The sequence below is a fragment of the Corapipo altera genome, unplaced genomic scaffold, assembly GCF_003945725.1.
Source record: "Corapipo altera isolate COAL_440 unplaced genomic scaffold, ASM394572v1 2b, whole genome shotgun sequence".
NCBI classification, from domain to species: domain Eukaryota; kingdom Metazoa; phylum Chordata; class Aves; order Passeriformes; family Pipridae; genus Corapipo; species Corapipo altera.
In genome coordinates, this window is record NW_020884874.1 from 20,112,445 (window position 1) to 20,132,572 (window position 20,128).

At 39.7% G+C, this 20,128-nt stretch overlaps 1 protein-coding gene across 1 annotated transcript in view; it reads right to left on the reverse strand.

Moving 5' to 3' along the window:
• Nucleotides 1-18,062, reverse strand: part of SGK1 (serum/glucocorticoid regulated kinase 1) — a 67,903-nt gene extending 49,841 nt beyond the window's left edge. Inside the window, exon 1 of the mRNA XM_027633667.1 lies at nucleotides 17,950-18,062. Within this exon, the coding sequence (XP_027489468.1) occupies nucleotides 17,950-18,018 (69 nt within the window). The 5' untranslated portion in view covers nucleotides 18,019-18,062. The remainder of the gene's footprint in view (nucleotides 1-17,949) is intronic.
• Nucleotides 18,063-20,128: the final 2,066 nt, after the last annotated feature.

Here is a 20,128-nt window from a genome sequence, read left to right on the forward strand (position 1 = left end):
TGGCTCAGTTGTCAATGTCATCAGTCAACTCAGCACATTTTATATTTTAACTAGTTATTCATAGCCGGTCCCCATCACTGTAAGAATGAGCAATATTTTCCGTGAGAGAACCACCAGCCTGTTCTCTAGGGCCACTGCTGATGGAGATGTGGATTTTTCTTGGAGGCAAGAAGGTGCTGGTGGTACCAGTGGCCATCCTGGAATGTTCTCCCTTTCTTTGGAGAGACTGAAAAACCTGGTGCTTCTCAGGACATGAACAAGCTTGTTTTCTGGCTTGCCAGCTGAACATTTGACTTTCAAGACTGATGAATACACTGGAAAGGAAAAGGCATGTTATGTAGGGACATAATATCCTGCCCTTTGTGGATGTGGGAGTCACTTTTCTGCACTAAGCATCTGATACAGACTATGGATTTTCGTAGGATTTAGCAATCAGGTGGGAAGATACCTATTCTGGAACAGTAAATATTAGTGTGAAAGAAGGAAGGCATAAGTTTGTAGACAAATTTGATAGGCCATTAGATATCTAAAATTGCAAACATTTGCTGAGGACTGAGGGTAAACTGAATAATGGAATGGCTTGAGGGAAACTGTGGAAATCTGCTGGGAGGTCCAGTATTATCAGCCAGTTCTCAATGAAACATCACACCCACTGACACAAGAGTATCAAATGTAATCTGACAGCCTATGCAACCGTGTGCTCTGTACAGCAGCATGCCTCTGAAACTTTGGACGGGCATTTTTTTCCCCGTTTTTGTGGGAAATTGGAATAAACCAATCCTTGCACTTGAACTCTTCTTTACTTAAATTTCTATTATTCATTAAATTTTTATTTGCATCAGTTGATGGGTTGTTAGGGTTCTCAGTCAGGTCCTTTATGCTACATGTTGCATTGCAAAGTCTCTGGATATTCTTTTCCCTACCAGACAGTATCAAATGCCTTGACTGTGATCTAGGTCGGTGTATGTGTGTGTGTTTTAGTTTTGGCTCCCAGTGATATCAAATGTACATTTCTCCTTCTCCTATTGCAGTTCATCCGATCCCTTCTTTCCTTTTCCTGACATTATCTAATTACACCCTGGACAAGGATTTGAATTTTCATCCATTATGTAAACCCGAGGTGGACGTGGAGCTCTTGGAATCATCTCCCCTGGAGCCTTGAGGGTGACTGTCAGGAAACTTATTTAAATTACAATTAGGGTGATTAGAGAATGAAAAGCTCCGTTGTTCAGACTGAATACAGTCATCTACTTAAGTGGGAAGTGGTAAACGAGAGGCAGGCTGATTAATGCCCGGGCTGAGATATATCACTATTTTCTAGTTGGCTTTGACATTTAATTTGTCATGTCCCTTGGGAAATGCAGCACAGCAAAAAAATCAGTTTGTCAAATCACCTCAAGCTGTTTTTTTCCCCTCCAGCTCCCTGACACACATCACTTTGTTGATTATTAATCACATTTTATTTTAAAAGGGAAAGTGAAGGGCAACTCACTGCATAATCATCATTTGTTGCTTTCTCTGCAAAGCTGAGAAACTGCTCGCTAAAAAGCAGACTGAGGTCAAATAGCAGAGCACATTGTTTCTGTCCAGGCCTGGATGTACACGGCCTGGATTTATGTAGAATTTAGCCCTCCAAATGTGCCAGGAGAAAGGTTACCTGCACGTGAAGGAGATCTGTGGAAAGACAGATCGGCCACAGCTCCGGGTGGAGAAGTTTAGGGAATAATGATGTTCTTCACAGGAGCCCCAACACACTCTGGTCATGGACAGTGGGTGCTGCAAGACAGGGGAATGCCACTCTGGCTGCAACAGGACTCCTGCAAGCCCTAAGGAAATCTATGCCAGTTCTCTGGGGTTCAGTTTCACCTCCCATCCTTCTCTTCCTTTGCTATTTCATAATAAATTCTTTAACAAATCTTTGTGGAGAGCCTTCAACTTTGTGACTGCCTATATAAATGTCACAAAGAAGAGCACATGAAAGTATATATGATGATCATAACCTGATGCCTTTCATAATCTTCCTGGCATCCCAGCAAATAATGGAACCATAAGAGCTGAATTAGATGACTGACCTATCCTACTTCTGGGGTTTTTTCTAGTTTATTTGGAATGTAATAATCTCCTACCACCTCCATCTGCCTACAGCCAGGTGGATTTATGTTGTACAGGTGTTGGGCAGACTGGTCTAGTGTAAATACCCATCACTCCACCAAATTCAATGCATACTTCCCCTTCAGCTGCTGTCTCCAGCTTTCCTCCCATAGAAAAGAGTGCACCGGGGGGAACAAGGACAGGGTTGCTCCAGCATGACAGGGACTTGGGCACATACATGAATCTGAGGGCTGGGAAGTGTTTGTGGATTTCTCAGACCCAGGCACAATCCTGGTTCATGCTGAGAATTTAACCTGTTCTGTGCCACATCTCTGCTCAGGTTCTTAATGTGGTGACCATTTCAGGGCTTTTGTCGTGATTTGTAATCAGTATTGCTATTTACACACACACATACACACATTTACACACTTTTCTGCACTAAGGTATTTCCCTTGCCAACAGCATCTGGCAGAAATCAAATCTAACTAAAGGAAAGCATAGTAAACATTTCTGTATTTGTTGCTGTCATCAGTTGCAGTGGTAACATGTCAAGTAAATAAAGCAGATTTTTATGATCTTAAGTGTGAATGACACATCTCCAGGCCGCAGCAGAAAGTCAGCAAAGGCGAGATTCTTAAAAAATATGTCAACATGTGACTGCATACAGAAACCAATCCCAAAAGATGATATGTATCAAAGTGACTTGAGGAATTTGGGATCCTCTAAATATGTGTTTAAATATTCCTGCTGAACATGATGCATCCATGTAAGCTAAGGCATGAAGAGCAGCAGAAAATTTAGGCACATCAGTAGTGCAAATCATGAGTGTTAATGAGCACACAGACAACTGTCTGGCTGATTTTCCCGTTCCAGTAAATGGGAAAGCTTGCCAGCTCCAGTGATGCAGGAAAAAGTCTGTAAAACCCACATCTCCCATTCATAGCTAAATTAAGTTTTGCTGTGCCTTCATACTGACTGACTGATTTATTTGAAATGTGGCACCAAAAAAAATCTAAACAACTGAATAGGCTCCACTTAAGGTTTTCCTTTCCTCCTTCCTCCCGTGTTGTCCTTGATAACAATTGTTACTGTCATGGGATTCTTTCCTCTGTGAATAAATAAATAACTGATGTGCTGGAATCAGGTAAGAGCTCTTGGATCAGTTGTAAGCACTGATGGTACTTGTTTCTACACAAGATGAGACAATAGATTCATTGTCCATGCTGGTGTATAAACACCCTCTGCCTATTATGTCAAAGAGGAAAACAAAACAAAATGGGGTTTATTGTGTGTGTGCAAATCTAATCTTTCCGGGCTACCAAGTTAAAAATGCTTTTCATCTAGATCAAATAAAAACAACATGAACAATACAACCCAAAATCTATCCAAATAGTTCCAGGCTCCTCAGTTGTACCTTCTCTTCTCTATTCTCTGTTTCATGTCAGCAAAGCCAATTGACAGTAAATCTAAGCAAGTTTTATTTTACCTCCTGCTCAGATAAACACCACATCCCACATCTATTAGTCAAAACCTTAAATCAGTCTACAGGGTATAGTGAGCATCTTATCCAGGCACAGAAGCCAGGGAATGAATGTTTGCATGTGAATGGGCTGCAAAGGCAGGTGAATAAAAAAAATCTCAGGCAAAACGAGGATATGATAGTGTTCTTTTTCTCCCTCTCATTTTCCTGATGCAATGATTATTTTGCATCCTTCAGTGGTCTGGGCTGAAATACTCCAGCATTATAAAGTTTAGCTGCAGTGCAAGAATAATGACTGCAGTGGCAGAACACTATGGACGACTGGTTACAGCATCAAGTCCCATTTGGTAGTCACCCTGGGCTATTCAAAAACTTCATACTGCTCAGAGCAGGGAAGCATACTTTGTGCGGCCTGAAATTAATAACTGTCCTATTTTGAATTTAAACCTGATATTGCACTTCATTAGTCGTGTTTTGATTTGGCAGAAAGCGCCCCTTCTGATTTGTTATATAATATTCCATAGCATCCTAATTTTTTATCAATCTTTAAGGCAACCAGGACCATTAGATGAGCTGATTTAGGGTGCCTGTTCTTTCTGGCCCTACGAGAGAGACACACCAAAACACTCACAGAGCTGCAAGATGGACCATATACCTCAGAAAGCTGAAATATTCCTGGAGAGGCTCCAGGTGAGAGATGACAGTGGTTTGTCACAGATCATCTCCTTTGTAAGGCAAAGCTGGGCTGGAACCTGGCAACAGGGACTTCAGCAGCCCATGCAGGCTCACCTGCAGTGTGGTCTGGAAGTGCCGTGGGGGAGGCTGCCACAGCCTTGGTCAGAAGCCCCACTTAAGCACTCAGGAGCTCTGGGGGTGTCCTGTCATCTAGCACATTGGGTAACACTGACAAAGTAAATGCCTTTGCTTTTCTACTCCTGAATCAAAGGAGACATTGAATAACAGAATGATAGAATAGATTTGGGTTGAAAGAACCTTAACGATCCTCTAGTTCTGAACCCTCTACCATGGTCAGGGACACCTTCCACTAGATCAGGTTGTTCAAAGCCCCATGCAACATGTTTTCTCAAAGGAAAATCTTCCAGGAAAATACCCATTTGTCTTCCCAGCTTTTTCTAGTGGCCAATTTGCCTTTGCTGTTGAGTTGCTAAGAATACTGTTTGAGTAAGTCCCGATCACTCAAATTAGCCATTTTTAAATGGCATCCCAGCTGAGATGCAGTGGGCAAGGCACTGATACATTTCAACCGGGATTTAGAAGATTATTTTATTCTGAGCCACACAAGAACTTGTGACTTAAACTTCTATCGTCAGTGAGGATTTAAGCTAGGAAGGGATTTTATAATTCAAGTGTTTTGGCAAATTAATTCAGTGCCAAATGTGACCAATTCTTTTCAGATCTTTCACTGATTTTTTATCTTATTTTTTTCCTAGGTAGGGTGATAAAAATGAACTTATGTAAAGTGGCACCACTTGATACATACTCTGTCACTGTAGGAGAACATATGGTCCTGAATAATTTGAAAATAAAACATACATCTTCCTCTAGTAATTACACACTGTGAAAGTAGACCTCCTTGATGCAAGAGACTCTTATGAGGTTAATATTTGTTGATTATTAATACAAAACTTTCTGATCATGATGTTCTTTAAAGATATATAATGAAATCTAGCTCAGTCTATCTGAAAGTTGAACATGACATTTATAGCATTTCTTGCTCCAAAGTCAGTAAACAAAATTTATTTATAGTCCCATGAGGAAAAAACTATTGTTTTCTAGTTACATTTCAGTCTACTCTGAAATGTTTGAATTTTACCAAGCTTCCTCTCGCTCTGTGGAGAGTAGATGCCTCATCCACTTGAGGAATAGGTCCTAAGAGTCCTCCTTGGAGAGGGGGAAATGACTCAATGCTTCAAAAACAAAACAGCAAACACAAGATGAACAAACAAATGTGAAACCCCATCTCATTGCAATTTCATCACATATAAAACTACAGCTGTTTCAATACGTGAAACCAAGTAATTTCTCCTGCACCTGTCAAACCTGCCTGGCATTTCAATAAATTGTTCCATGTGTTGGTTTTGCTCATGCTTTAACACAGTTTGAGAAATATGGTCTTAAAAACGGCTAAGTACAGACAAAAAGTTAAGTTAATTGGAGTAAAGTCACATTTTCAAACTGCCAGTCAAAACCAGTCATTCATAGGTATTAAAGAAATAAGGGTTCTCAAGTGAAAAATGCAGTAACAGATGCAAACCAGACACACTCAAGAATAGTGAAACAAGGGAGGCTTTCTTTTTGCCGTCTGCATTATTTCCCTTCTTAACTTAGTATTTTTCCAGGGGCACACTCACACACACAAGAAACACATTACCCAGCACTTTTATTCCTTGTGATTTTCACTTTATTTACAAGATGATGGTAATAAAGATCTTTGTTTTAGAAACACAAACTGGAGTGTAAGTCACCAATTCTGACTTATCAGCTTGTGGGCTGAAGTCCCCCACATGTGTAGGTTGTTGGTTTTGGGAAGCCTGTGACTAAGGCAGCTCGTTTTGAGTCTCTTTTTCCACATGCTTGGTTGAGTGTGAGTTTTCTTTTGCCTAATTCTTTCAAATAAAAAAAATATTCTGAAGTCATTTCGGGTAAAAGCTATTAGAAGCTAACACATTTTTCCTCTGAGCAATCCAACATTTTTTGAGCGTTCGAGGCCAAACTGGTTAAACAATAATTATGACATCAGAGAAAAGTATCTACTGTCGAAAATACCCCACAGATAGGAAGATCTACATGGTTTGGTATGTAAATCCTTTTACAGGACTCCTAATCACTAAGATAAATTACTGTGTCAAAGAGTAAGTGAAATAGTGAAATAAAGAAAGAGGTATCATTTTGCTTAAAGCAAACAGAAGCTGATGAAGGGAGGCAGAAAGAGGAAATGCCTGAGACAGACAAGTTACCCAGGTTTTTAAATGGACTGAATAGTTTTTCTAGTAATACGACCATGAAATAAGGGAAATCAGACTACAGCCTGGCATTGTGGACTTGGCCAGTAGCTTCTTTGCTAAAGACAACATTTGAAAAAGCAGCAAATACACGAAACTCTCAGCTCCTTGTTGTCCCTGTGACTCACTGCTCTCACTGGCAATGCAGAGAACCTGAGCATGTGGCACACCTACCTTCGATTTACCTGCTAGGGCAAGGGGATTCATTTTTAGGTGGCATACCTACACTGGAGAAACCCAATGTGGTTGCCATTTGGGTGCAGAAGCTGCTGGGGTTTTCCAAGGCTCACACAGTTTCCTCCAAAAGCTTCATAAAGAACAGTGATAGGCCGGACTCTAGCACCTTGCAATGGAGAAGCAGCAACTTCTCCCTTTATATCTGTATGGGTCTCTTCAGTGCACAAGCTACTACATAGGAAAGACTGGTTAGGCCTTGGAGAGAAAAAAGGGAGAAGTAAAATTAACAGAAGAAAACTGGTGAAAAGAAGACAATTCACTTCTGGAGAACTGCCAGTGTGCTTGGAACTACACAAAAAGAGAACCTCATCAGGCTTTTCTCATATCTAATTACAGCTCTTTGAGGCTTAGTATATACTGAATAACTGGGAGGTGGAATGAACAATCTCAGAATAGCTCTGACCTCTTTTCCCTTCAGCATTTCTTAATTAATCTTAAATAGAGAAGGAAATAATTTATTTAGCCCAGGCAAGATATCCCAGAGCAGTCACCTTTGCTCCCTCAGCACTGTTCTCAGAAGTGTAGCACAGAAGAAGAGTCATAAAAAATAAAGTTTTGAATCTGAAATGAGACTCATTCCTCTCACAGGGGGCTGGTGGAAGGTGTATGCATGTACACTACATGCTTAGGAGGGAATGGGCACTAATGAGGTCTTCTGATAAGGTGAATGAAATCTTATAATCTCCTTATCAAAAACAGATCTCCTGTCTCCTCCAAGTGCATTGTAACTCCTCACATTATGCACTAGGGAGACACCATCAAACTGAAATGCAGGACCTAAAAGAGAAGTGTCAGGGCCAAAATGATGAACGGAGAGACTCTAAATTTCCTCCTGATGACTATGTTTCTTCTTGCCTCTCCACCTCTACAAGGGTCTTGGTGGTGTTAGAGGCCTTGAGCTAAGAAATGATTTTGTCTGACATACTGCATGAAATATTATACCTAAAACAACCATAAAAAGAAAAAAAGGATTTAGAGAAAGGCACATTCATGCCTTTTTCTTCTAGTCAGGCAATGATGTAGCAAAAAACTTGTCTGTCCAGAGCATCTCGTGTGGGAATACCGGCTTGTTCAAATGGAAATAGAGAGCTGGTATAGAAATGCCTATGCTGTGACATCAAAATTCACCCTGTTCCATGGGACGGGAAGATGAGTGACGAGAAAACAACATATGCCCATTTTACATATACACATATGTATGTATGTATGCTGTATGTTAGTATGCATATATACATATGTTTAGGTCTAGATCTTGGGATCATCTGGAAAAATCAGTGAACTGGCTTTTTGTCTGGAAATATTTTGGTAAGTGCAGAAAAAAATTTTCAAGACTAATTGAGGAACTTTAGTAGAACAGCACTGATGATGCTAGTCTGTTGCCTTGATGGGACCCGAAAGATGGGTCTACACCAAATCTAGCAGACCTGTTTCAGATCTTCTCATATATTTTAACTGAACTGTAGGTCAGTGCATGAGGATTTATACTAAGGTTTTAAAAAAACTGGCACATTCACAAGATCCACTTTCACTGCATGATTATTCTAAAGTGGAGACAACTCTTGCCCAAGGCTGGATGGAGGAGCAGGTACTTCACATTCTCTATTCACGTTTAAGCAAGTGATGACCAGAGATCCTGCACCTGACATCACTTCAATGCATCCAAGGATTTGGTTGAAGCGATAATAGGCAGAGGAGACATCCCTGTAGTTTAACAGTTTTTCATTTGATAAATGCATGGACCTTTTAGGAAAAAAAAAAGATACTGAAATAACTATATATTTTGTCACTAAATTAATTAACATGGAAAGGATTTCAAGCCATTTTATGGACCTATTCTTGGGTCAAGTTTTTTGCAATACATCTAGAAATTTTATTGCTGACCTACAGTTCGAACATTTGGCTTAATGGCCTCTATTACTTAATTCTGCTGTACACTTGAAGACTTTTAACTGCCCCAGTAGAAAGCATACATAGAAGCTGACTCAAGCAAGACAAATATCTAATAAAAAAAACAGAGCACAAAATAAAATAAAAGGTATCTTTCCCATCCCTAATTGCAAAAGCCCACAACTCTCTTCTAATCAGTCATATAAAAATAATTTTGGTGGCAACAATAACCAATTATTTTCATTATCTAATTTGTATCCATGAAACCTCAGCTAAGATTTGAAACTGAATTATTTGGGTGGTGTCAGTCTCTTTTTCTCTACCCCAAAGAGCTTGCAATCTAGACAGGCCAAATGATGCCTGTTAGGACGGTTGAAACGGATTCCCAGGGTCAAATGTTATACAGGAGTCTGAGTTGCAATGAGAAGTTTGTTCTCCTTTGTAATCCTTTAGCACCCAGTATTAGTGCAAGCTAGCTCCTTAAAAATGCCCCTTGAAAAGGTCCCAGCCCACTGGGATGCTGGAAGAGCGCTGCCATGGGTAGGTATGAGTAGAGCCTTTCCAGAATGTGAAACTCGCAGGTTCCATCCCCATATCACATGTGTAGTCAGCTGGCAGTGGGGCAGTGGATGCAGGATTCCCCTTCCTTCTTTTAGGGTAAACTTTGAGTGTTTTGAGGAAAGTCCTGATGTGTACTACCAAACTGACTGGGATTTTTACCCCTCGTAGTCCTCTGGATCTTTTCAGAAGACAACCTCCACTGCATGGTTTGTACAGTGTACAAATAAATATATGTAGCTCTGAAAAGCATAAGCAAGTAGGTTGTTTGCACCTGAAAAAGTGACCCCTTGCTACTGCAGTGCAGCATCTGACTGCAGACACAGCTCTTCCTTCACTGAAGTTGGGACATAAAATAGTTTACTGGTGGTGGTGGTGCACACCAAACCAATTTCTGACCATACCTACGGCAAAAAGCGGTAGCCCCTTCCCCGTGCACAGCCCACCATCTGTGCTCTTGATGTTATGTAGAAATTGGCTTATTGGGGGATTGCTTGTGGGACTCATAAAGGTAGTGACATAAGCACTGGGTTACAGAGCACAGTCTCAGGCACTCACCTCTTCAGCCATTCACTGATGTGCCACGGTATAGGAACAGGCTTGGTCATACTGGAAGACACTTATAATACAAATATACCCTTGGCACTCTTGACTTTGTAGGCAGGCAGAATCTCAATTTGTCATGCTTTTCTCTTTAGTAATTTCTCAATGATATGAGTAGACTAGAAATAAGAGCTTTTCAAGTTTAACCCAATATCTAGCATCTTCAGATGCCAATGCCATGTCAGCAAGACTGTATCAAACACTTCTGACTGTTTGAAAAAAAATAAAAATTGTGCCAGTGTTGTTAAGCTGCTTAAAACTCCTGTACAACTTTCAGCCACAGCAAAGCTAGCAGATGTTTGCTGCTGCTGTTTCAAGAGAAGGAAATTTTTATTTTAGTGATGGAAAGTAATAGTCAGGGTCAGGAAAAAAAGAGTAACTTCTGTCTTTATATGAACTTGTCTAACTGACTAAGTAACCTATTTTTTCCTTGTCCATTTATCTGAAATGGGCGTGATTGTTCCACCTCATAAGGATATTTTGAGTCTTGGTTAATTGCTTATGAGCTGATTTGAAAGTCTCTCAGTGCAGAGTCTTCAATAAACATTAAAATTATTGCCTTCAGAGTTATTAATTGTTTTCCTACTCTCTACATTTAATTTTCTTGCTTTAAAAGCAGCTGTTGTAAATAACAATCACTAACAATTATTTTGTGATAACATGCTATTTAGGAAAAAAAACGCTTCTCTCTTATTGATTTGAGTTTGCAAGTCTGTTTTATGGGTTTAACTCTTTCTTGTTTTCCCATTGCTTTAGCATCTCCATTTACATGTTTTCTGGCAGACATGGTTCTTGTCCTTCCATTTTGTCCTTCTTTACATCAGCCAATTTTTTAGAAGGATATAAGCTTTCCCCTTACTTTCAATTCTTTGACTCCTTTCTCCATGGACACAACTCTCAACTTCCCCTGAGCTTGTAACCCTCATCAAAACCATGTCTTTAATTAGTAGATAGGGTAACATATACACTGAGTTGCTCCAAACTCTAGTTCTTCCCAGCCTCTGCAGATCATATTTATCACTATTCCCATTTGGCAGAGGAATCACATTGATTTTTCAGCAGACACAGCTGTCTGCTTTATCAGTATCTCAGTTTGCATCACATCTTACCGCAGAGCCAAGGGTGTCTAAAACCCTTTGTGCTGTTCTTCTTGCTGTCATTTTCTTACATCACAACTTTTTTCAGATAATTTGGATGTTTAGACTGTGGGCAAACGATACCACAGCTGCTGAGCTGAGTTATGAGAGCAGTGACAACATTGTGTCTGGGGTAGGATTGCTCTAAGAATTTGACTACAGACTCTGTGGCATTTAAAACACTGTTAACATGCACTTGGCAGAAGATTCGGAGATCTCACAGGTGGCCCTTCCCTAAACAGAAGCCATGCTCAGCTCTGAAGGCACATAATGAAGGGAGACCAAAACACTATTCAGGCTCTGGCAGTACCTAATCTGATCTTGAAAGGAATGAGCCAGAGCAGGCTCTCAAAGGAACCTCTCCCCATTGCTATTTGATTTTAGTGATGCTGGATAATGAGGACCTGAAAGTGATAGAATAGCTGTGAGTGTGACTGAAAAAATCCCGTCAGAATCTGAAATTAAAAAAAAATAAAGAAATCTATTTCTCAGAAAGAGTGAGATGAGATAAAAAGTAAATCTTAAGATGAATTATGTAGTCTGAATTTTCTAGGACAACACTGATGTACAACACAGAAGGAAAAAGCCTTATGGGACTATGTAAACAGAAACAAAACTTACCATATTTGAAGAAAATTTTAAAGGGTTCAGTAGAAAATGAGATAACAGGCAATATGCACTTACCAGTATGCCAAAATTGCCTGATGTCTTCCTTTGATGAGGCAACTGTGGATAATCTAATACATATGGTCTTTGGTAATTCAGTAACACAGTGATAACACAGGGGAAATAATAGGTTAAAATGGACTATAAGAGTAGTCAGTAAAATAATTACGAGCCAAAGAAACTAGCTAAAAGTGTATTGACAAGAGAAATAGGTTTGATGCAGAACCTAGGTTTGTGCTCAGAAAATTTGTCAATGATGCATAGATTTGCTTAGCAAAAAAGGACGAGAGTAGGAGGAAAAGAGTGGGATGGAGGTTAGAAGTGTGTAGCGGACTCCATGAGAAAGAATTGTGAAAGAGGACTATACAGATAATTTGGTAGCACCAAAGATATCTCTAGGCCAGCAAATATGACACCTGCCTTTGTCTTCTAGATTGAACGGTGAATGGAAAGTCTATCCTAAAGGAAGAGTCTAAAAGAAGTTGGCTTATTTAGCCTAGCCAAATATAACTGAAAGAATAAATGGCTGCTTTCTATAAAAGCACCAGTGGTTGTACATATGAGGAAAAGGCAAGAACTATGTAAGTTGTTGCTTTGTGTTGGTAAAAGAGCAAATGAGAATAAATTGGTCATGTGTAAAACTAGACTGAAAATAAGAGGAAGATTTCTAAATTTTCAAGCATAATGATTTTTCCAAAAGTGGAAGAGAATGGGGCAATTTCAAGTATCAGCTTGACAAATCTGTGGTAGGAATTATGAGATGTGTTTAGGAAAGGATATCAAGCTTGAAGAGTATGGACATCGTTTCTAGTCTTACATTTTTGTGAAAGAGAAAAGAAGAGATTAGGGAAGGGAGAAAGGAATAAGAAGTTTCCTTTCTCCAGTCCCTTTTTCTTTCTTTCCTTTTGTCTCATTCTACTGTCATTCCTCTGTTCTTCCCTATTCCTTTTTCCTTTTTTTTTCATTTTATTCCAAGCTTTTATACTTAAGTTTTAAGTTTTCATATTTTAGGTTTGAACAAGAGACTCACTGATACTTTCTTGTCTAGACATTGCCAGTTTTGCCTCATGAGTCTTTTCCTGTATGCTAGCTGAAAAACAAAATATTAGCAGTGATCCCAACCCAAAGCATACCTTGGTTTAATGGGAAGACAGAAGAAAACAAAGTTCCTTATGGTAAACCAGTACTGGGGCCTTACACGGTTTCTCATCAGTTCTCATATTTTGTCTCATGTGTTATTAGGCTTTTTCAGAAAGTGATTGATAGACAGAAGAAAAGAAAATTGTTGGTCAGCTCAGTGAGTGTCTGTAACATATTTGAAGCCTGATGGAGATAAAAGGCCACCTTCATCTCAGTTAACATAAAGCCCTATGGCAGTTGTGGTCTGCAATGCTCAAGTTACAGACTGATAAAGGCGTTTGGGATTGTGCAGGGTAAGGCTGAGTGCTTACAGTTTTGGCTGATGTTAAGAAGAGCCATGGAAGCTCAGCATCTCTCTACAAAGAACAAGTGGGATGGGAAACAAGTCTCTACTGAAGCAAAACTATCTTGCTTGCAGTCAGCCAGCATCCTTGTCCCTGGAAATCAACTATAAAATTTATGTACTTTTGTGAGATTGGCCCAAGCAGCTAAGAAAAGCAGCAGTATAACCATTCACTCATATAAAGCTGGCATTTTCCTAAGATAGAGTCAGGTTTGTCTCTTACTTATTTTCTTATAGGTAAGCTCCCAATTACCCTAAATAAAAGATAACTCCAGTCCTGAAATGAACTTCTAGACCTGTACAAGTGACAGAACAGAGAGCAGTCCCCCCAACAGTACAATCTACCAGAGGGAACATAATCTGTAGGAAGTCATCTGGAAGTACTGAATTCAAGGGCTTTCTGTATCATTAAATTACTGTAGTCCTAAAAATGGTATTCAGGTGATTCTGCAGTCTCCTCAGACATGTATTGCCTTGAGCTCTAACGCAGGCTGAGCTGTCATCTTCATGCTTGATGATGTTTACGAATTAGTCTCTTCAGCTTGGATATGGAAAAAGCTGCTGGTGTGTAGTGCCATAAAATATCAACCTAGAAAGGAGAAGGGCATGGCTTCCACAACATACGTATTTGGAAAAACTGCCTAGAAACAAAGATAGTTGTTTTTTCTTCTTTCTTGCGCATTCACTTTAGCTTGACCTAAATTGCTAATTAATGTAAATTTTCTCAGTGAAAAAGAGTTATGGATATTCTTTCCCTTATCAGGTTTCAGACTAGCAAATCCTTAATCCCTGCAATAAACTTCCCCTCTAAGTCATGCCCTGTTTCTTTCTTTTTTCCTTTTATGGAAGACAGCTATTTCTTTTCCATTTATCAGTCGTTTATTTTCTTCACATTCTGAATAAATTTGTATTTGGTCTCAGTTCAGACTTAAGAGGATAATGAATTTCCATGTTCATTGAGGCTACCATATCATTAATCAGTGTTTAAGTGACAGAGACAGTTCATAATTCATATCATTTATCCTGCTGTAATCATATTGGTTTGTCTTGTGTTATATGGCATTGTATGTTATTTATACATATATATATATTTCAAGATATATTGCAAAATATTATCCAAAAATATTTATAAGGTAGGCCAGTGTGACAGATGAGGCAGTGCAAATACCACAAAAAACAACTGGAAGGGATGGCAGTAGATGAAAATGAAAGGTCTCTCTGCCCTGGGATATCCCACTGACTTAACAGCAATAGCATATTTGGAGGTTTACCACATTCAGTAATCTTTTGAATTGGTAGGGACCAGTACAACTTTTAAGGGTGAGACTTGTGAGCCCCTCAGAATGGAGTGATGTGACTTCTGCCAATTAACAAACCCTTTTTATTGAAATTTGGGAAAGTCAGAATGCTACAAGCATATGAAAAAGAGAGATTTCCCAGCCGTTTATGGCCAAAGCAAGTTAATTGACTATTTATGTTGGCATCCAGTATGCAATGTCAGTGGACAGGGAAAAGGATGGCAAAAAATATTAAGGTAATTACATGTTATGAGATGACAATGTCTTTTCATTTCCCAGCCTTATCAGAAGGTAATTCTTTTATGCCATGACCCAATACTATGTGAACAATGGTATTTATAATTTATCTTCATTGGATTAATTTCAGATTCACCCCTTGTGCCTATATATGACCCATCTTCTCTTCCCTGCTCTTTTTAGATTTGTATCATCATTAATTAAAAAAAAAAAAAACTATTAAGGTAGCCTGCTGATCCTAGGTGCAATTAGTTGTTACACCTTTTGCAACAAAAAAAGACAGTTATTGTAAATCCTTTGGTTTTCTTTCAAACTGCACCTGTTTTAAGTGGATGAAGTCCCTATTCAGTTGTTCCAACCCTACCAGAATTGATTGCTATAGGTATTCTGCAAAACAAGTTGTTTCTATTTCCCCTTTTATTTTAATTAAGTGTGCTGCCTTTTAAATTCAGCCTTTCCTTCCTGTTCTCTGACCTCTGGACATGATTAGACCATACCCTGAATCATCTGACACAGCAGACAGCATCCCAGAGGGTCAGTACTTTATCATCAGATAATAAGCCAGGCTTAAAAAAAATCTGGTCCTCAAATTCAAGTCAATGTTTGAATGGACTTTCAGCCTACTCTAAATCCACAGAGCTCTGCCAGTCCTTTCTGCACTCTTGGACACAGCAACAAAGGGGATTGCAATTTAATGAAAACATGAGGTTCAATGGAAAATGAAAACAATGAAGATATGTCTGGCACTTTCTTCCAAAAAAAAATCTAACAGAGTTGAAAAAATAGTAGTATTTCCTGAAATTTGGGGCATTCTAATCTACATTAATTTTCTAGAATTAGGTTTGGAAAGCATCTCTACTGGAAGTGTGAGATTTTATAGACAGACAAAATGATTTTAAAATGGAGAGATTGAAGTCCCATCCCTAGTTTCATCACAGACCCTGCTGGTGATCTGGAAGAAGACTACGCTGTACCCAGACAACAAATTTCCTTCTCTGAGTTTCACTCACCTATCAATAAAGAGGGGATAGCAATACCTCACCCTGCACCCAGGTCTGCTAGGCTCCATAGTGCAAGACCTGCCTCTCACTGTGGGCATAGGGTGCATGCAGTAGGTTGCTGGTTATGGTGCTGGGGTGATGCAAGCTGTCAAACAATTCTACTACACACTACACTCAGATCAAGAAACTCAGCAACTATGCTTCTGTACTCATGAGATTTTGGTGGTTGTTCAACCAGAGTGTCTGGATCATTGGCAGGGAACCAAATTAACTCTTTAACCATCTCTCCCCATTCTCCCAGTAGTTACATGCAGCACATCACCACTCCAACAAATACAAGATATATTGCTGGGAGCAAGCAACACATTATGAACATGTAGCTTTTCTTGTTTGTGCATGTTTCAAGCACTGACATTGGAAGAACATGGTTAACATCCGAATGCAGAGGATTTTCTGTGAGGAAGGTAACAGGGATAAGAGAAACATCAATGAACACATATATCTACAGATAGAGATGTAGAGGGAGAGAGTTTCCTTCTTTGTGTATCTAAATTGGTTTTACTGATTTCATCTATCTTCGTCACAATAGCAAAGAGGCAACATCTGAAAAACTGAAAACCCTCAGAAACTAAAGACAGCTATTTGTCCTGATCCACTGTCCAGGACTGTATTAGTATGCCAGTTTCTTCAAATATGACTACAAAAATCTCTGTGAATTGGAAATTCACTGATTATCAGTGTAGCTCTGAAAAAAAGACAAACCACAAACCACAATCTTCCCTTCTTCTAGAACAAAATCAGATAGTTTCCAGTGATAACTTGTCAGCTCTAAGCAGAAATAGAAGACAATTGCCAATAATTAACATCATGCAGGAAGTGCAAGCCAGTTACTTTCCTCTTTAAGAATACATTTCTATTAAAACATTCAAGACACTCTAAAAAAAGCAGATAAGCCTTTCTGGTGAGCTGAGTATCAGACATACATATGCCAATAGTAATGTTCTTAAATGAGAAGGAGCTTGGGATAAGGACTATTTTTATAGTCTGAATTTAGATGGTGTTTGGGTTATCTAAGGCTTCTACAAACTGCCTTGGAAGCAACAAACATTGGCTGACAATGCACTTTTTTCCTCTGATTGACCCTGCTAATATTTTCCACATCTGCCCTTAAATGTGGCACCGTTGCCCAAAAGGGTTTGACCCTGGCTTTCAAATTAGTTACTGGTGTAACTCCTTTGCCTGAAGGGTTAAATGGACTGACCATATTCTTGGCATAAGGAAGAGAGAGAATGAATGGGAATGAATGAATGAATGAACTAATGAGTGAATGGAGCAGCTTATCTGCTCCTACTCCAGTCTGTTTAAAGAGAGGGTTGTCGTTTTAATCATTCAGGAAATCCTTTCCATAGGGTAGTCCCTTCTAACAATCTCTTTCTGATGCTTTGCTTCTCCTATCTGTGTCTATCCAGACTTACTGAGAATACCTGTCCTGCTGTCACATGGAAATTACTTTGTTGCTCAAGTTAAATAAAGAGTGTGCAGTACTGTCACTGTAAGAGTCAAGGAAACGGAAAGGACTTCACTAAACCGATGAGGTAACGAGTTACACTTGCATTTCCTTGCAAACAAAATACACAGCCAGTATTTTCTAAATCCTATCTAAGTAAAAAAATATAAAAGAAAACCAAATCCAGGTGTACCTCAGTCTTATTCTTTTCGCCTGCATTAATTGTGATCACTGGCAAATTACAAGCTGTGAAGTATTTTGCTGAGCTCACAAATGCTGCTTTGTTCTCTTTTTTTTTCCTATTCAGTGAGATGATGAATGGAGGTGGGTAATGTCGCACTTCAGGGAAATGAATGCAAGGTGTGGAGGGAGCCATAACCCTAGGTGGATGTGTCGGAGGGAGTCAAGAGACAAGCTGCAACAGCCCTTCACTCTGCTTTGGACTGTATTACCCCAGTCTGTATAGAGGGCTATATTGCGTCAAGCCCTGTGGTCAGCTGTGATAGAGATATACATTCCACAGCAAAGACTGCTGACGTAATGCCTTTCAGTCTCCCATCCTTGTCCCCCCTCCCCAGCTCCCCTTCACCTATGGTGCTATTACCCTTGGTGTTCAGTAGAACTGCCTATGCATTACAGTAGGACACCAGTATAAAACACCTTCCTTCTTCTATGACTTTCTCTTTGCTCTAGCAAAGTAACAAATGCAGCAACAATAAAAAAAAATAAAGGAAAATCTTACCCTCTTTTTAAAAAACTGAAAAGCTGAGCACTTCTTGACTGGAAATCCATTCATGTCTTTGTTGACCATTTTCCACAGGGAAGGGTACACAGTGATAGATCCAGTGTGCCAGTGTGGCACTTGCTTAGTGCATCTGTTTTCTTCTCTATCCTTTCAGTTAATGAAGACAGAGCAGGACGGGAGACTCACCGGCACAGCTCCGGCAGCTGTCCTTTACACATTCATCCTGCTGCACCAGCTACTGCAGCAGCAGCAGCAAGCAGCAGCCTTTTCCAGCTTTCAGATACTGCTTGTTATTAGCTTCTTAAAAGCATCCCCCAAACACACTCACTCCTGTAAAATCCTTTGACAGCTTTCAGATCACAGGCAGCAGATCTCAAGCTAAGTGGGTCTCACATAAACCCAGGTTCATCCATCCTGTGGGTGCTACTGGTACCACACACTGTGTAAGCAGACAGGCTACTGTGCTCAATTTGCTATTCTTCTTCTTCAGGTGGTGTGACTCACTGCTGTTTGAGATGAGAGCCGCTTTTGATTGTGCAAATTCCAGCGGGAGCTGCAGTTCAGCAACAGCAGAGAGAAAGAGAGAGAGAGAGAGAGAGAGAGACAGTGAGAGAGAGAGACAGGGACAGAGACAGAGAGAGAGAGAGGGAGGGGGTGAGGGATAGAGAGAGGGAGAGATGCACAGGCAGAGCAGCCAAACACAAATAACCATACAAAGGATAGTAGGAAGGCTCGAAGAAAGAAGTGCTGAAAGGCAATGTCTTTCCTTTGGAAAAGTGACAGGGGTAGCTGTCATTTTATACGTGGACAGTCTCTGAGTAAAAAGAGGCGAGATATAGGTCAACTGAAAAAATGTTTTTCTTATGTTGTTCTCCTTGCAATGATTTAAACATTGGTACTTCATAAAAAAGCCCATCTGATGATCAATGCAACACTGGGTTATGTGACAGGACATACTGTAGACAGCTATGAAGTTCAATGAGGTTAAAGGAAACCCACAGTTCCTAATGGAGTACATTTACTATGTGTGGTCCAGAAAAATGTGAGGCAAGCAGACACAGACTAATTTGTTCAGGTATTTCCATAGAAACATAGATATATAGCTTTTAAAACCAGAAGGGTTATTTCATTTCAGAAAAATAGGACTGAAAGGATCCTGAAAGGACACCTTGTTTAACTTCCTTTTTATTAAACTCAATTGAATTAATTTTCACCAAGTCCAGTGAATACAATAACATGTGTTTAATTAAACTGTAAAGTATCTTTTAATTAAGCTATATTTTCCATCAAGATCTGGAAAATAAAATAAAATAAAGTTTTCATCACTTCCTCTCAGCCTATGTTCTAGGTTAATAAACCTTAGTTTCAAGAAAAGACTTAATTTCTAACATTGATCTGGCTTCTGATTCTAGCCATAGCTTCTTGTCCAGCCTTTCTCTGTGAAGGTGATCAGCCCTGCAGTACAAAGTAAACTTGAGGATACTGGTCTAATGTAAACCAGTTATTTCTTAAGCATCTCTATGGTTAGGTAAATAGACTGAGCATTTCACATTTTTCAGTGGAAGCCATTTTCACTAGCCCTTAAAGATATCCTGTCACTGTTCCCTGTCCCTTTTATCTCCTTTTCTGAAGATCCTGAAAAATAAGAGCATCTACACTGTATACGCTATCCCAGAGTAGGTTTCTTCTTATTGCATGTAGAGGTGAAACCATGAACTTACATCTCGTACTGTGGCTCTTCTCCAGAGAATCTCACTAGTCTTGTGACCCATGCACCTCACTGAGACCCCATGTTGAGGAGCGTGTAGGCAGGAGCTTGTAGGCTGTGACCTTTTCACAAGTAAGAAACATGTATTCCCCCACTTTTTACCTTTAGCCCTCAATAACAGTTTGTAAACAATTTTATTTGTCTGTACTCATATAGAATTGGCATTTCTTAAGGATGTAATTCTCTTACTAAGTGCCATGTCATTCATTTAAAACCTCTTTCACCCTTTCCCTTCCCCTTTTCCCTTTTCTCCCTTTTCCCCTTCTCTTCTCTTCCCTTCCCTCCCCTTCCCAAACCTTCCCTTCCCAAACCTTCCCAACCTTCCCTTCCCAAACCTTCCCTTCCCAAACCTTCCCAAACTTTCCCAAACCTTCTCTTCCCAAACCTTCCCTTCCCAAACCTTCCCAA